The following is a 16,532-nucleotide window of genomic DNA, read 5'->3' as shown; positions in this document are numbered from 1 at the left end:
CCCACGGCACCTAACACTTGGTTGCTGACACCCTGCTGCTTATTTAAGTGTTATGCAGCAATGTTTATAAATCATGTCCTTGTCCTGCATTGTTTTTACTGTTAACGGTTTTTCTTGTGTGCTAATTTGTTTATGTACATTGTAAGGTGCTGTGGAAACCTTGTGGCACCATATAAATAAAGGATAATAATGATTCAATCCTAAAAAAACATATTTGTTTGCCATAGTGTTCTGATGATATGAGTGTGGCTCTGCTTTGACACCTGCTGCTCAAAAGTGGGTACTGCAGCCGCTTTCTTTTTCTTGCCTAGACAGCTACAATTTCCTGAACACCTTTCTGCTTTGATAAAGATTTTAAAATGAGTATATGGGAAAGAGTGGTCTGACAACATATCTTGCCATGCTGACATTTCAGTACTCCTAACTATTTATGAAGCAGATAGGGCACCCAATGTTCATGTTCAACTCTGCATACATTGACCGGATGTCAGCTTGGAAAAGCCACACATGTTAAGGGAAGTCAGTCACAGTGTAAAGCGCACTATTTACTACCATATTGGGGTAACACATTTTCTCCTCTTTCTAGCTGGAGAAGAAGCAGGTTGTTCCTCCCTTCAAACCTCAGATCACCGATGATTATGGTTTGGAGAACTTTGACACTCAGTTTACCAGTGAGCCGGTGCAGCTTACGCCAGATGATGAGTACGTATGGAAGAATAAAATATAATTAATGTCTTAATTTCTTTGTTGTAAGGTATCATTTTATTATTTTGCTCATTTATTGGCGAGGTCAAAAAGGTGTAAAATATTCCTGACCTGGAAACCAGTGTTGTACAGTGAGGACGCTCTGAGCCCACCTGACCTCTAAGTAAATAGGGAATGTTGTTGCTACACACTTGTGTATTTCCGGAGTCAGAGCCCAGCATGGCCACATTCATTGTATGCTGTCTGAGCCAATCATCGGTTTCCTGGTCAGAGAACCAGGCATTCTATAATGATGTTACCACTCATAATTAATAGAGGAACAAGTATCACAATGTGATATTACAATGCAAGTTGCCAATAGAATTATGAACGGTTTTCCACATCTATTGTTCACCTTGTTCCTGTAACTGTTATAGGTCAAACCATATACTACTTAAAGTAGGATTTATATTCAAGTCTTTAAATGTTCAGCATAACACATGATAATCAGTGGTGTAACTAGGGTATCTGGAGCCCAGGGCAAGATGGAAAATGGAGGCCTCCCCCATGTGCACCGAAAGATGGGTGTGGTCACATGCCTTAAGGGACATGGCCCCTTATACAGTGCCCCCAGTAGTGATTCCCCTCTAAGCAGTGTCCCAGTAGTGATTCCCCTCTATGCAGTGCCCCCAGTAGTGATTCCCCTCTATGCAGTGCCCCCAGTAGTGATTCCCCTCTATGCAGTGCCCCCAGTAGTGATTCCCCTCTATGCAGTGCCCCCAGTAGTGATTCCCCTCTATGCAGTGCCCCCAGTAGTGATTCCCCTCTATGCAGTGCCCCCAGTAGTGATTCCCCTCTATGCAGTGCCCCCAGTAGTGATTCCCCTCTATGCAGTGCCCCCAGTAGTGATTCCCCTCTATGCAGTGCCCCCAGTAGTGATTCCCCTCTATGCAGTGCCCCCAGTAGTGATTCCCCTCTATGCAGTGCCCCCAGTAGTGATTCCCCTCTATGCAGTGCCCCCAGTACTGATTCCCCTCTATGCAGTGGCCCCAGTACTGATTCCCCTCTATGCAGTGCCCCCCCAGTAGTGATACAGTTCCCCCGGCCAGTAGTGCATAACACACACACAGACATACATACACAAAACACTGACTTACCTGAATCCCCGCTCCTGCCACGTCCACCGCTATATGCTCCTCCATCCTCCCGCTCGGTACTATGGGAAAGACGTCATGACGTGTCTCCCATCGCCCACTGCAGGAGCCGGAAGGTGGAGCTCATGAGTGAGCTTCAGCCAGGCTCTAGCAGTGGGCGCAGCAGCCAATGAGAGTCTGTCTGACACTCATTGGCTGCTGAAACACACACATCGCCACCAGGTAGTACGTGTGTACTACCCAGCTGGTGGCTATGTGTGTTTTACTGTGTAGTGCAGACGGCACTCACTGATTGACTAGGGTGGTCTTGTACTGTGGCCGGCGGTGCGCCACTAGTCCCGGGTCATGAGTCCCGGCGGCCCTGCCCTAGTTACGTCACTGGTTATCATACATTATTCTGCATAAAGAACCTTATTCCTAACAATACAAGGAACTGCCACAGTGTGGCAGGACTATTAATAAAAGCAGTTGGGTGCTATTGATAATAAATTGTGCCCCTTTTAAAAAAATTTATTGAAAGTGCATTAAACAAATACATTATTATCTTAAGCGTTTGTGCTGTTGATTAGTGTTGTAGTTCAATGGCGGCGGATGTGTGGTTTTTGTTTGATAATGTCATGGAAATGCTCATTTCTACCTGATAATCCACAATCCACTCGTAGCTCAGTTCCTTGGGTAGTCTATGTCCTGTCACAAGGACAAATAATATGGGCACTAATTCAGTGTAATACATGCAAATATCCAGTTTGAGGCACCTCTATATAAAAGTGTACATAGCATATAGGCTCATGTTAGACAGAGAAGTATCACTATGCAAATGTATCATTTCCCTGTAATGGTGCAATTGCACAATATGATGAGTATATACACACTAGGTTGGGCTACACCTGCAGAAGAATATGCTATAGATGTGCCCTTACACATCTTTGCTGCAGTCGCACTAAAAAGCCCCTCTCGGCGCCCCAGGTCCCATGAAACTAGCACCGGGTGTTTTTTTTGCCCCAAAAAATACGTCTATGCCGCAATGCGATGCTATTAGGACTCACCAGGAGCATGTGCTGACTAATTTGATATGCGGCACTTGTATATCCGTGTGCAACTGAGTCTCTGAATCTGAATACGAAGTGCTAAAATGTAGCAGCCGCAGCGGTTTTTCATTCCATGTTCTATTGTATATTTGTGTGCGTCTGAATCTGTATATGAACTACAAGTGTCACATATCAAATGAATCCGCATTGTCTGCTGGTGTGTCATAGGCACATTTTCGTCAAGAAAAAATGTCTGGCGCTAGCCGAGGAGCCTGGCGGCTCACGCAAGGCAAGTCACGATGCCATGTGGCGAAAGATGTCGGGTGGGACTGAGCCAACAGGTCCCATGCGACTCTGCTAGCGCTGAGCGTCTTTTTCGCCCAAAAGTCTTATCCTGGTACACACTGGTAGATGTATTGGTCGATCAATTGTGCATCGGCCAGTGTGTGCCAGAGATATCGTTCACAGACATATCTTGTCGGTTGTGCTGCACAGCCAATGCCCAATGTATCTGCAGATATATTGGGTCAGACGACCGCTCATACACTTGCAGCATGCAGAAGAGGCCACGGGGAGGGGGGTGAGACGCCCCACGGCCAGCGTGTCCGGCGGCCAGATGATGATTGGTCAGTGTGTATGAACAACCATCATCTGCAGCTATATCTGTTCGGTGTGTACCCAGCATTAGTTGCAGTGTGATGCACCAGCAGACTCTGCTGATTAATATGATAAACAGCACTTGTATATCTTGTATATCTGTATGATAAACAGCACTTGTATATCTTGTATATACACTTACATATCTGTGTGCGACTGAGTCTGTGTAAATGAAGCACAAAGTAACTTGGCGTGGAAAAAAGCTGCATCGTAGCACTTAATATATAGATCCACAGACTCAGTCGCACACAGATATACAAGTGTCAGTTATCAAATTAATCAGCAGAGTCTCCTGATGTGTGCTAGTTGCACGGGACCTGGCGCTCCAAGAGGGGCTGTTTGGTGCGACTGCACCAAGAATGTTTGAGGACACATCTGTAGCTGTATTGAACATGCATGGCTCGGAGAGATTACACAGACTGAAAACTGGGGGCTTTCTGGGCTGATGACAGACACGTAACTGGATGTCAGCCAATCACATAATGCATCTTGCTTTTATCCAGTCACATCCTGCTGTCTTCAGCCCAGGGCATCCATCATGTTAAATATGGTACTTAGTGAAAGTGATAGTCCAAATTACTTTACATACATGGAAATGAAAAATCACTAATCTTCCCATCCACCTCGCTTTTTCTGTTTTTGCAGGGACGTAATAAAACGAATAGACCAATCGGAATTTGAAGGCTTTGAATATATTAACCCTTTGTTGATCTCAACGGAAGAAACCGTATGAAGGACTGCAGCGGAAATGGACAATATGATTGATCCCGAAATTGTATCCTTAACTACAGTATATGCATGCGAGGCTGGAAAACTGATGCCAGGTTCCTAGTACAGGCCAGCACTACAGGATTTGCTGCTGAAAATCAGCTACAAGGTAGATGTTCCTAATGGACCTCTCCCTGGGTAGTAGCTGCTCTCTACATCAAGAGATGGTTCTCCGGCTGAACAAGGGATTCACTTTTTGTGCCTGCCTCCTGAAGGGTCTACAGTGTATGTAATTTCCACCTGAGGGCGCCTGTGTGGAAGGACTGTTTATTTCAGGCAATCATGTAAGCAAGCCGCTTCCATTAGTGCATTAGATGCCACATGCTCCAGTCCTTGGAAACCGAGAAGAAAGAGAAAGCGAAGGAACTGGCAGAATCTGGACTGGTGGCTTTATCTACTTGTAAATCTGGGTATTAAAGAAAGCTCTGTATCTATTGGTTACATACATAATTGGCATTGGCCACAAAGCTAAGAAAAGGAATTGCACTAGCATTATTAAGAGTAGATATGGAAGATTTGGAATATAACATTTTTAAAAAGTAAAGGCAATAAAAACCAAAACAATTTGTTGGGAGGTGAAAAATAAATTTGCACATTTTGAATGGCTTTCTGGAAATCAACAATGTAACGTGCCTAACTTAGCTTGTAGTGTATGACATTTTGCTAATTTGATCAACTCCTATTGCAGTATTCCATGCAGATAAAACCGCCCAGCCATTAGTCCCGATAACTCATCTCTTAGCCTTAACAGGTAGAATGCAGTTCTTCTTGTATTTTCCCCAACCTTGTCCTAGTCAAGCACACATTTTGTAGACGTTCGCTTCTGATTTGTTTTATTGCTACTGGTAGAAGGCAAGAGTCCAGTCTGTAGCATATCTGATGTATCATGCGTTACACAGGAAAAGCTGGGATTCAGAAGACTAAGGATAGGACACCAGAGTCGAGCGCTCTCTTAGATCTGTATTTACCGAAATGTAAACTCAATGCGAACATGATCATTATTGGGTGCTTTATATTTATATCAACGTCGTAACCTACGATACAAAATAAGCTGATTCATGAACATTTGCTTGGGTTATTACATACGTACAGTATAACTGTCAATTAAGGTAAATCTGACCAAAAAAATAATAATTTGATGCTTCTGAGAAGCGATTGTAGAAAAAAAATATCCATGTTTTTGGCCAATATTTTTTTAAGTTGAAACCTGAATTAAGCACACAAAAGAACCATTAGTTGTTATGGTATAAAATCAAACAGTTGATTGATGCTGATATTCTTATTAAAACACAGTTTCCTACCTGCGTCATTTTTGAACTGTAAATCAAAGCATGTTCTTAGGGGGCCACTACTATAGAAGCCCCTGGGATCTCTATCATTGCAATTAAAGATTTGTTCACTTTTAACCTTTCTCCAAATCAGTGTGGATTTCCAGCTATTGGAGACATCCTAAACTGCTCTTCAGACTGTACCAAGCCACTAAGATATTTAAACAAAAAACAAGCCAAATTTGCACATCTATGCGGATCTTTGATGCCGAACAAGGAGTAATCTGTGTGTCAGACCAAATTATACCGCATCAGGGATTTGGTCCTGTGTAACTTCATGTACTTGTTTTGTGAAGGATAAATAACGTATATTTGCTGACAGTTTAACATAAAAAAATAAAAAAAATACTTTATTTTATACATTTAATTTAAGGCATTACAAATGTTCCTGTGTTGCCAAATAGTTTTGTTGCTCATATGCAAGTGTATGAAAAATGTTTTGTTCATGATGAAGGGGAAATTTTTTATATATATAAAAGTACTTGTTTTATAAATTAAATGAAGGCTGGAATTGTGGTTCAGGAGGGGACTAATATATGAAAAATAATGCTCTGGTAATTATCTAGTCGTCTTATTTGGAATAGTAAATTAACATTATAGCTAATTTAATGATTGTAAAGCAGTAAATATGTTCTTGTAGTTTTGTAAATTGAAATGAGTTAAGACCTTACAAAGTTAGTTGTGCAGAAGATGGTATACTAATCCATTCAACAATTTAAGATCATTTATATTCTTGCACATTAAAAACTTTATTGGAAAATAAACAGCCTCGTTTTTCTGCTGATCGCACCTGACTGCATTATCCTAGGTTAGTACATTCCAAGGAAAAATTGTGTTTTTCTTAATGCACAGTTATATGTGAATAAGCAGCATTTCTGATAAAGGCTTCACTATTGTAAAGTGTGAATTTAGGGATCAACAATCCCTGCAAGGTTCCTTTATCCTTTGTATCAAAATGCAAAAAAACTGTCTGTGTGCATAGTTCTATGTTTCCCCTGATTGAGGTCACAGGTAATCTATGCATTTACCTACCATTATATTCTGTATCTAAGTTTATGACCTGAGTATGTAAGATACACATGCAGGGCCTTATTAATGTTTCTTGGTCTGAAAATGTTCAAGGGCCTACTTTGAGATGCGGAGGAGCTGTGGCCAGTGCTGTGTCGGCGTGTACACTATTCCCTCCAATGTCTCCCTAAATATGTAGTATAAAATAAACTACATGTGTACACTTACTGAGAAGAAGCATATATAGCGCGTTCACTGCTGACAAAATTAAATAGGACACGATGGAAACCAAGTTTAGTTATAGAAAAAAAAATGGTTGATTGAAATGGCTAAGTATCATAGAGCATCCATTGCCACAAGGTAACTATTACACTGTCATTAAAAGTACTCTCTCCTGCATATTGGTTATGACTCTTCCTACAGAAGATTACACTATGGCAGTGATTCTCAAACTCTGTCCTCAGGACACCACACAGGTCATGTTTCCAGGTCACCCAGCAGGTGCACAGGTGTAGTCATTACTCACTGACACATTTTAAAAGAGCCACAGGTGGTGCTAATTATTTCACTTGTGATTCTGTGAGGAAATCTGGAAAACATGCACTGTTTGGTGTCCTGAGGACCGAGTTTGAGAACCTGCGCACAAGGGTGTAGACTATGCCAGAGGTTCCCAAAATAAGGGTCCAGATTTTAAGGCTATCCATGTTTGAGCACAGATTGTTAAATCAAAAGACTGATGTACTAAGTCACCTGTGCTCAAGCACGGTTATCCTTAAAACCTGGGCCGTTTAGGGTGGTTTGAGGGCCGAGTTTGGGAACCTCTGAACTATGCTGTTACTACTCCTTTTGAAGCAGTTTTCATGTGTTCAGTGGAACTTCATTCAGACCATCGGCGTCCTACTAACTACATGAAAACTGCATCAGAAATACATCTGTGATCGTGATGTACAAAAAAGGGACGCCTGCAAGTAGTCATCCAGCTTCTGTTTAACTTGCATCTAGAGGCAGGTGTGTAAGAAAAGTTCTTCATACATCCAACTTGTACACAACTCTTCTGTAACCAGCCAAATGCCAGTAGCTGTAATATACAAGTGATAAATGAGGGAGGACAAAGATTCAGCAGCTCTTGCTAAATGTAACGCCCCCCTGTGGTGTGTCAGGGGGTGACAAATAGAAAAGGTATATTCTTATTCATAAAGAATCAAGTAAAATACATGTTCCTAGTAAATGATATAAATAACATGCCTCTCCCTAGCAAAAGCCCCTCCATTACTTTTCTCATGCCCTAGCCCCCCCCCCTTGCCAACTTTTAATCACTGAACTATATTTCAGATGCTTCAGAAATTGTTGAGGGGGGGGGGGTTACATTACATAATTAGGTAAAAACCATGTCTTTTAAACATATATATAAAACTATTTTAGTAACTAAAAACCCCTCCTACTTAGTGGGTGTCTAGCACTAAAGTATTGTAAAATAATAGAAGCCCATAACCTTATTGTCCCACCCCAGTGGCCATAGATCCCGATATGGATGTATTCCTACCCCAAAGGCCGCAGATTGTGTCTCCTCTCCTGTCAAGAGCCTACACCCTCTAAAAGGGTGGGACAGGAAGCTGTGTAACATAGCACCAGAAGGGGAGTCATACTGCATTGGTTATGCATGCTATGGAAGCATATTTTACATTGATAATATTTGATATTTCAAAAATACTACACAATAAGTGGACATGAGCCGTCTTTTGGGTGTTTTCTGGTGGGAGGGTCAAATATCTTAATTCCTTTTGGATCCTGGAATTAATCTACAGACCAACCTTAAAGATGAACATTTGAAGTGGAACAAAGAATATTTAATCCAAGATGTGGTAAACCTAATAAATTATTTAGTAATGATGATAGATATATATGTCTATCTATCTATGAGTTGTGCCTTGTGCCCCGTGATGAAGGAGTCGGTGAGCACCAAAACGGCCATCGGGCTGCCTATGGACTACTAATGTTGCTGTTTAACTGTTCCATGCCTATGAAGTCTGTTAAGTACACTGGCTGCTATTATGCACGTTGCACTTTTTGACTTGTGACTGAAGGTGTCAATTTGGATGCTGCTTTAAATATGCACAATATACAAATCATCTTTTTTGCTAAATTTATATTAGTGTGCTGGTTTCTTCTGGTTATAATGGACTACACTATTGAATTATTATTACCAAGCACCCACCATATAGTAAGCCTTTAAAGTGAGAGTGCATTTCTTGGGGGGCGGTGTGTGTGTGTGTATAAAATATATATATATATATATATATATATATATATATACACAGAGACAAGATATGGCGGAACTCCAAGCGTCTTAGTGAAATATAATATAAAGTACGAAGTTTTAATTCAACGTTTCGGGCAGATACTCGTTATGAGGAATATAAACGTAGTGTACAATGTGCTGGTATATATACCTTAAACAATCATGTCCCATCAGTTACCCACCTGAGGCGCCACCGGCAACGCTCTCAGGCATCGCCTCACCGGTGACGTCATAGTGCCGTGCTGCCTCAGGTTACCATAGTGACCTAAATAACAAAAAAATAACCCGTGATTAAACAAAACCAAGCATGCCTATGTACACAATCAGAGGCTGTTACTCTGACGCATAATAGAAAGAACATATATATATATATATTAGGGGTGTGCACTGGCCACTTTTTGTGTTTTGGATCTGGATCTTTCTTCGTGTTTTGGATCTGGATTGGTTTTGCCAAAACCACCCTTCCGTGTTTTGGGTTCTGGGTTTTGTGTTTTGGATCTGTATTTTTTTGAAAAAAAGCATAAAAACAGCTAAAATCACAGAATTTGTAGGTTTTTCTGCTCCTATGCTATTATTAACCTCAATAACCTTAATTTCCACTCATTTCCAGTCTATTCTGAACACCTCACAATAGTGTTTTTATGTCCAAAAGGTTGCACCGAGGTAGCTGGATGACTATGCTCGACACGAGTGGGCGGCACAAACACGTGACCCATCTAGGAGTGATACTGCAGTGGCAGACAGGATGGCAGTTTGAAAAACTAGGCCCCAAACTGTACATAATGCAAAGAAAAAAAAGAGGTGCAAGATGGAATTGTCCTTGGGCCCTCCCACCCTCCCTTATGTTGTATAAACAGGACATGCACACTTAAACAAACCAATCATTTCAGCGCCAGGGTCTGCCACACAACTGTGGCTGAAATGATTGGTTCGTTTGGGCTCCCACAAAACAAGCTGGCAATTTAATCTGTCCCTGCACAAACTGGCTCTAAGGAGGCAAGATGTCATCCTCATCCTCTCATCCACCGATTCCTCACCCTCTTCAGTGTGTACATCCTCATCCTCACAAAGTATTAACTCGTCCCCACTTGAATCCACCACCACAGGTCCCTCTGTACGTTCTGGAGGCTGGTCTCCCTGGAAGAGCTGATAATTCATTTTGATGAACATCATCTTCTCCACATTCTGTGGAAGCAACCTCCTACGCCTTTCGCTGACAAGGTTCCCGGCTGCACTAAACACTCTTTCGGAGTACACACTGGAGGGGGGGCAACTCAGGTAAAATAGAGCCAGTTTGTACAGGGGCCTCCAAATTGCCTCTTTTTCCTGCCAGTACAGGTATGGACTGTCTGACATGCCTACTTGGATGCTGTCACCGATGTAATCCTCCACCATTCTGTCAATGGTGACAGTATCATATGCAGTGACAGTAGACATGTCAGAAATTGTTGCCAGGTCCTTCAGTGCAGACCAGATGTCCAAACTTGGTCCTGCCTGCCCTGCATCACCACCAGCGGGTTGCTTAGGATACCTAAGTTTTTTCCTGGCAGCCCCAGTTGCAGGAGAAAATGAAGAAGGAGCTGTTGACGTGTCACGTTCCGCTTCAGCTGACAGTGTGTTCACCAGCAGGTCTTTGCACCTCTGCAGGCTTGTGTCGGCCGGAAAGAGAGACACCACATAGGCTTTAAACCTAGGATCAAGCACGGTGGCCAAAATGTAGTGGTCTCCAATTTCAACAGATTGACCACCCTGGAATCCTGGCAAAGCGAATGAAGGGCTTCATCCACAAGTCCCACATGCCGAGCGGAATCGCTCCGTCTTAGCTCCTCCTTCACTTTCTCCAGCTGCTTCTGCAAAAGCCTGATGAGGGGAATGACCTGACTCAAGCTGGCAGTGTCTGAACTGACTTCACGTGTGGCAAGTTCGAAGGGCTGGAGAACCTTGCACAACACGGAAAACATTCTCCACTGCGCTTGAGTCAGGTGCATACCCCCTCCTTTGCCTATGTCATAGGTGGATGTATAGGCTTGAATGGCCTTTTGCTGCTCCTCCATCCTCTGAAGCATATAGAGGGTTGAGTTCCACCGCGTCACAACCTCTTGCTTCAGGTGATGGCTGGGCAGGTTCAAGAGTGTTTGCTGGCGCTCCAGTCTTCGGCACGCAGTCGCTGAATGGCGAAAGTGGCCTGAAATTTTTCGGGCCACCCAAAGCGTCTCCTGCACGCCCCTGTCGCTTTTCAGAAAATTCTGCACCACCAAGTTTATTGTGTGAGCAAAACATGGGACGTGCTGGAATTTGCCCAGATGTAATGCCCGCACAATATTGGTGGCGTTGTCAGATATCACAAATCCCCAGGAGAGTCTAAGTGGGGTAAGCCACTGGGCGATTATTTCCCTCAGTTTCTCTAAGAGGTTGTCGGCGGTGTGCCTCTTACTGAAACCGGTGATACACAGCGTAGCCTGCCTTGGAACGAGCTGGCATTTCTGAGATGCTGCGACTGGTGACTCTGCTGCTGTTGCTGCGTAAGGTGATACATCTACCCAGTGGGCTGTCACAGTCATATAGTCCTTAGTCTGCCCTGTTCCACAATGGCATTTTTCAGGACACTGAGGACACTTTCTGACGTTTCTGTACAGTCTCGGTATCGCCTGCCTAGTGAAGTGGAATCTAGACGGGATTTGGAACCGGGGACACACTACCTCCATCAATTGTCTAAATCCCACTGCACTAATGGCGGATACCGGACGCACGTCTAACACCAACATAGCAGTCAAGGCCTCAGTTATACGCTTTGCTTCAGGATGACTCCTGTCGTACTTCATCCTCCTCGCTAAGGACTGTTGGAGGGTCAATTGTTTAGTAAAAGTAGTGGTGTTCCTACTTCCTCTCTGGGATGATGAACGACTCCCAGCAGCAGCGGCAGCAGGAGACGTAGCAATGCAGGATCCTCCGGATCTCCAGTTCTTCGCTGTGCTTTTGCCAGCTTAACTCTTTTGATTTTTGTAGTGGGAGGAGGGCTTCCAACGTCATGTGAAGCTGAACCACTAGTCATGAACATACTAGGGATCGACCTTAGCCGTTCCTTGCCACTCCGTGTCGTAAATGGCATATTGGCAAGTTTACGTTTCTCTTCAGATGATTTAAATGTTTTTTTCAAGGTCATTTTCCTGAACTTTGTCATTTGGGATTGTATGTGCCCTCTATTATGACATTGGGCATCGGCCTTGGCAGACGACGTTGATGGCATGTTATCGTCTATGTCATGACTAGTGGCAGCAGCTTCAGCACTAGGAGGAAGTGGTTCTTGATCTTTCTCTATTTTATGTTTATCGGAGAAAGTTTGGTCCTCCATTTATGTTATATCGATTTGATATATACGTGCGGCTAAACACAGAAAATATTTTTTTATTTTTGCTGGAGAGTAGTGCACTTTGTGGGTTACACCAGCCTTTAAGAAATGAGCCAGCTGGCTCTTTACTTATGGGACACAGGCGCATGCTTGGCGCTGCTCCTTTGTTGATGCACGTGCGGCTACTGCGCACACAATTCACAAATACAGAAAATAATTTTTTTTTTTGTTTGGACTGGAGTGTACTTTGGGAGTTACAGCACCCTTTAACGGTAAAGCCAGCCGGCCCTTTACTTATGACACAGGCGCACGCTTGGCACTGCTTTGTTGATGCACGTGCGGCTACTGCGCACACAATTCACAAACACAGAAAATATATATTTTTTTGGTTTGGACTGGAGTGTACTTTGGGGGTTACAGCACCCTTTAACGGTCAAGCCAGCCGGCCCTTTACTTATGACACAGGCGCACGCTTGGCACTACTTTGTTGATGCACGTGCGGCTACTGCGCACACAATTCACAAACACAGAAAATAATTTTTTTTTTGGTTTGGACTGGAGTGTACTTTGGGGGTTACAGCACCCTTTAACAGAAAAAATATTATTTTTTTAGCACTTGGGGGGAGCACCCCTGATGGACAGAGCATCCCCTGGACAACACTACAGCACCCCTTTAGGACTGGGACTCGGCACAGGACTTTGGAGTGGACACAGCCCCTATGGACAAATGACTGCACAACACAGTCCAGCCAGCCCCTATGGACTTTGGAGGAGTGGACACAGCTAGTATGGACAACAGCAGCACAGCACAACACAGCCAGGCCCTATGGACTTTGGAGGAGTGGACACAGCCCCTGTGGACAACAGCAGCACAGCACAACACAGCCAGCCCCTTTGGACTTTGAAGTAGTGGACAACAGCAGCACAGCACAGCACAACACTACTCTGCACTACACTACACAGCCCAGCCAGCCCTAACTCCCACCCTCCCTCTTCACTGTCCACAGCCGAGTGAGAAAATGGCGCCGACACGGGTACCTTATATAGGTTCCAAAACCCGCGAGACTCGGAAGGCGGGATGATGACGTTTTGCCTCGATTTCAGATCCGAGTCAGGCGGGAGAAGTCGAGCCTGACTCAGATCTGCCTCGGATCGGGGGGGCTCGGATTTCAGAAATCCGAACCCGCTCACCCCTAAAATATATATACATATATATAAATATATATATATATATATATACACACACACACACACACACAAAAGATGTGGTAAACCTAATAAATGATTTAGTAATACACACACACAAATACTGTCTAGGAGACTTTGCTTAAACAGCCTACTCCAATCTAAAAATATCTCACTAATAGCATTGTAATCCTAATGACTCATTAAGGCCTTTTGGAGACATTACATTCTAATTGTAATAACTGTCTAGGCCTGTTGTCCCCCCTAATACTTGGGGGTATGTGATCATTTATTCTGGAACGAATATCTTGTACTCCATGCTTAGCTACTATACAGTGCCGTGCTACTGGTTGCTCACTTGAACCAGTCTGTAGGGCCGCTCGGGTGGCGGACCTATGGAGAGCCATCCTCTCCTTGAGCTGCCTCTCAGTCTTGCCACATAAAACAACCCACATGGGCAAGACAGGAGGTAAATGACGAAAGTGGTTGTACAAGTGACTGGTTGCCTAATGTAGAATTTCTTCCCAGTGTAGGGATGTGTGAAGCTGTCACCAAGAATGACAGCTCTTTTTGTAACACACCCCAAACAGCGGTGATGCCCATTTCTCTGGGTCAAAAAATGACTAGGTCTATTATGGCACTTAAGTTTGGCTACATCTAGTTTGACCAGTCTGTAATGGAGGTTGAGGCCTCTAGTATAACATGGCATGACGCAGATTTACCACAGTTACATAATTCCAATGTCTGAGTTGTCAATCGGCCATAGTTTCTTCACTACTTTAGTAGTGTGTAAACTATTAGTAGTGAATCTATTGACCCAGGGAATGACCGGTTGGGTAACGGCTGGTCTGCTCCGGACACAGCTAAACATCTGTTTCCTAGGAAGCTTTAGGACATGGTCTTTCATGTTGGTTAGCTCATGTCTTGGGTATCCCCTAGTGGTAAATTTTTCAACCATCTTATTCATTTGAGTTGTTAGCTCTAGTGGATCACTGACAATCCGTCTCACTCTCAAAAATTGAGAAAAAGGCAATCTTTTGCGCAATGGCAGTGGATGAAACGGTCATATTTAAGGATTGTATTTCTGTCAGTTTCTTTTACAAATAGGGATGTTTTTAATTGTCCCTCTGATTTAGTAATGAGGACATCAAGAAAATGCACCCTATCGTTACTAATAGTGTAAGTAAAACACACTGGGTGACCTGTGACACTATGTAGTTCAAAAAGATGTTTTAAGTTCTCCTCTGAGCCTGACCAAATAAGCAGCAAGTTGTCTATGAAACGAGAATATAGCACAAGACTATCAGAAATTACTGGCTTGTCAAAGAAAAACATTTCTCCACCATACACATATAAGCGTTAGCGTACGGTGGGGGCCACATTGGACCCCATTGCAGAACCGGCTAATTGGAGAAAGAAATGATTGTTATAGACAAAATAATTTCTAGTCAAGACTAACTGTAATAGTTTAACAAATAGCGATATAGGTGGCCCTTATATAAAAGGATTCCCTTCAATAAGGGCCACTACTGCCCTGATGCCCTCACTATGTGGGATACAGGTATACAAGCTGGTAACATCTGCATAGGATGGCTTCTACAGGTATGGTGCCTAAGTCACGTAATTTGATTAACAGATCTGTAGTGTCTTTAAGATAAGACATGGTGGCCTACACACATGGATTTAAATAAGTCTAAAAAGACTGAAATAGGCTGATAGAGAGACCCCCTGGTGGAATGATAGGTCTGCCAGGCGGGTCTGTCAAGGTTTTATGTACTTTAGGGACAATGTAGAAGAGCAGGACAACAGGAAATTGAGGAAATAAACCCATCTTGGACCACCTGAATTAATACCTGGTCCAGCTCTCTCTTATATCCTACAGTAGGGTCCCTATTACGTGATTCATAAATACTAGGATCTGATAGCTGTCTTAGACACTATCGTATTTATCCAGATCCTGAACCACAACTGCCCCTCCCTTATCTGCTTTTCTGATAACAATGTCAGATCTTTTTTCAAGCTCTCTGAGCACTCCAAACTCTTCCTGGGTCAAATTGTTGGTGTATTTAATATCGGTTGATAAGTTATTAGCCTGATGATCCACAAGTCTGGAAAAGGTCTTTATGGAGGGATTTGCAGTGATGGGATCAAATTTGGATCTGGCTTTAAATTTTGCCAATTTAGAGGGTGATTCATCTAGTGAAGTGTTTGCACTATCTGCCTGCAATTTCTTGCCAAAGTAGTCCTTTAAATGTAGATGTCGGTGTAATCGGTATGAATCCACCTGCCATTGAAAATTGTCAGGCTTGTTTGTTGGAATAAAGGTAAGTTCTTTGGATAATACCGTAGTTTCTAATGGAGTAAGATGGCTGCTGGAAAGCTTGAACACCAAATTCTCATCTATCTCGTGTGGCGGTTTTTGTTTCTGCCGCGTGTTTTGCCTGCCCCGCCTTGTGTGTTTAATCTGGGGCTGTCCTTGGTTGCCCTGGTGATAACTCCTAAAGGGGGCTGTTGGCTTGATATCGAAGTAGATGGAATACTCTCAGTTTCACTAAATAAGGTAATAGAACCATCATAGGTTCTAGGGTGCAAACAAGGTTTAAATGGACGTGGAGGGTAACACCTATTCCTTGTGGTGTCATTCAACCAGGAATATACTTTATATTGGGTGTAATCTTGTACTTTGGACAACTTTGTCCTTTTTGAATTTAATCAACTCAGTCTTATACTGCTCCACTTCAGTTTGTAGTTTATCCAGCCATTTGATGTTAGGATCCTGGACCAGTGTGGGTTTGTTAGCATGTTCAAAAGTAGAGATTTTATTTCTAATATTCTCCAATTCGTTAATATCACTTGTGATTGAGGAATCATCTAAGTTCATGGAGCATTTGTCGAGAATGCCCGCCCAATTGCGGCAAAAGGAATACTGTATCTGCCTATGGAAGGCATGTTACGTATTCTGAAACCTCTTGGGATCTGTTTGTCTTTATAGTAACTCGAGAGGGTGATACCGTGATATAACTAATCAGGTTTCTTTTTCTTTAATTTTATCAATCCAGCATAAATCTCCTC

General features: G+C 43.0%; 1 protein-coding gene across 2 annotated transcripts in view; it reads left to right on the top strand.

The window, feature by feature from the left end:
* Positions 1-6,371, top strand: part of PRKCZ (protein kinase C zeta) — a 256,098-nt gene extending 249,727 nt beyond the window's left edge. For both annotated transcript variants that reach the window (XM_088468202.1, XM_088468203.1), the window contains 2 exons: positions 587-702; positions 4,169-6,371. In XM_088468202.1, coding sequence (XP_088324328.1) covers positions 587-702; positions 4,169-4,256 — 204 coding nt within the window. In that variant the 3' untranslated portion in view covers positions 4,257-6,371. The remainder of the gene's footprint in view (positions 1-586; positions 703-4,168) is intronic.
* Positions 6,372-16,532: the final 10,161 nt, after the last annotated feature.

This window comes from Taudactylus pleione, unplaced genomic scaffold, assembly GCF_031769625.1.
Source record: "Taudactylus pleione unplaced genomic scaffold, aTauple2 ptg000082l, whole genome shotgun sequence".
NCBI classification, from domain to species: Eukaryota; Metazoa; Chordata; class Amphibia; order Anura; family Myobatrachidae; genus Taudactylus; species Taudactylus pleione.
The sequence above is the reverse complement of the archived record's forward strand: the minus strand, read 5'-3'. Positions and strand labels throughout refer to the sequence as shown.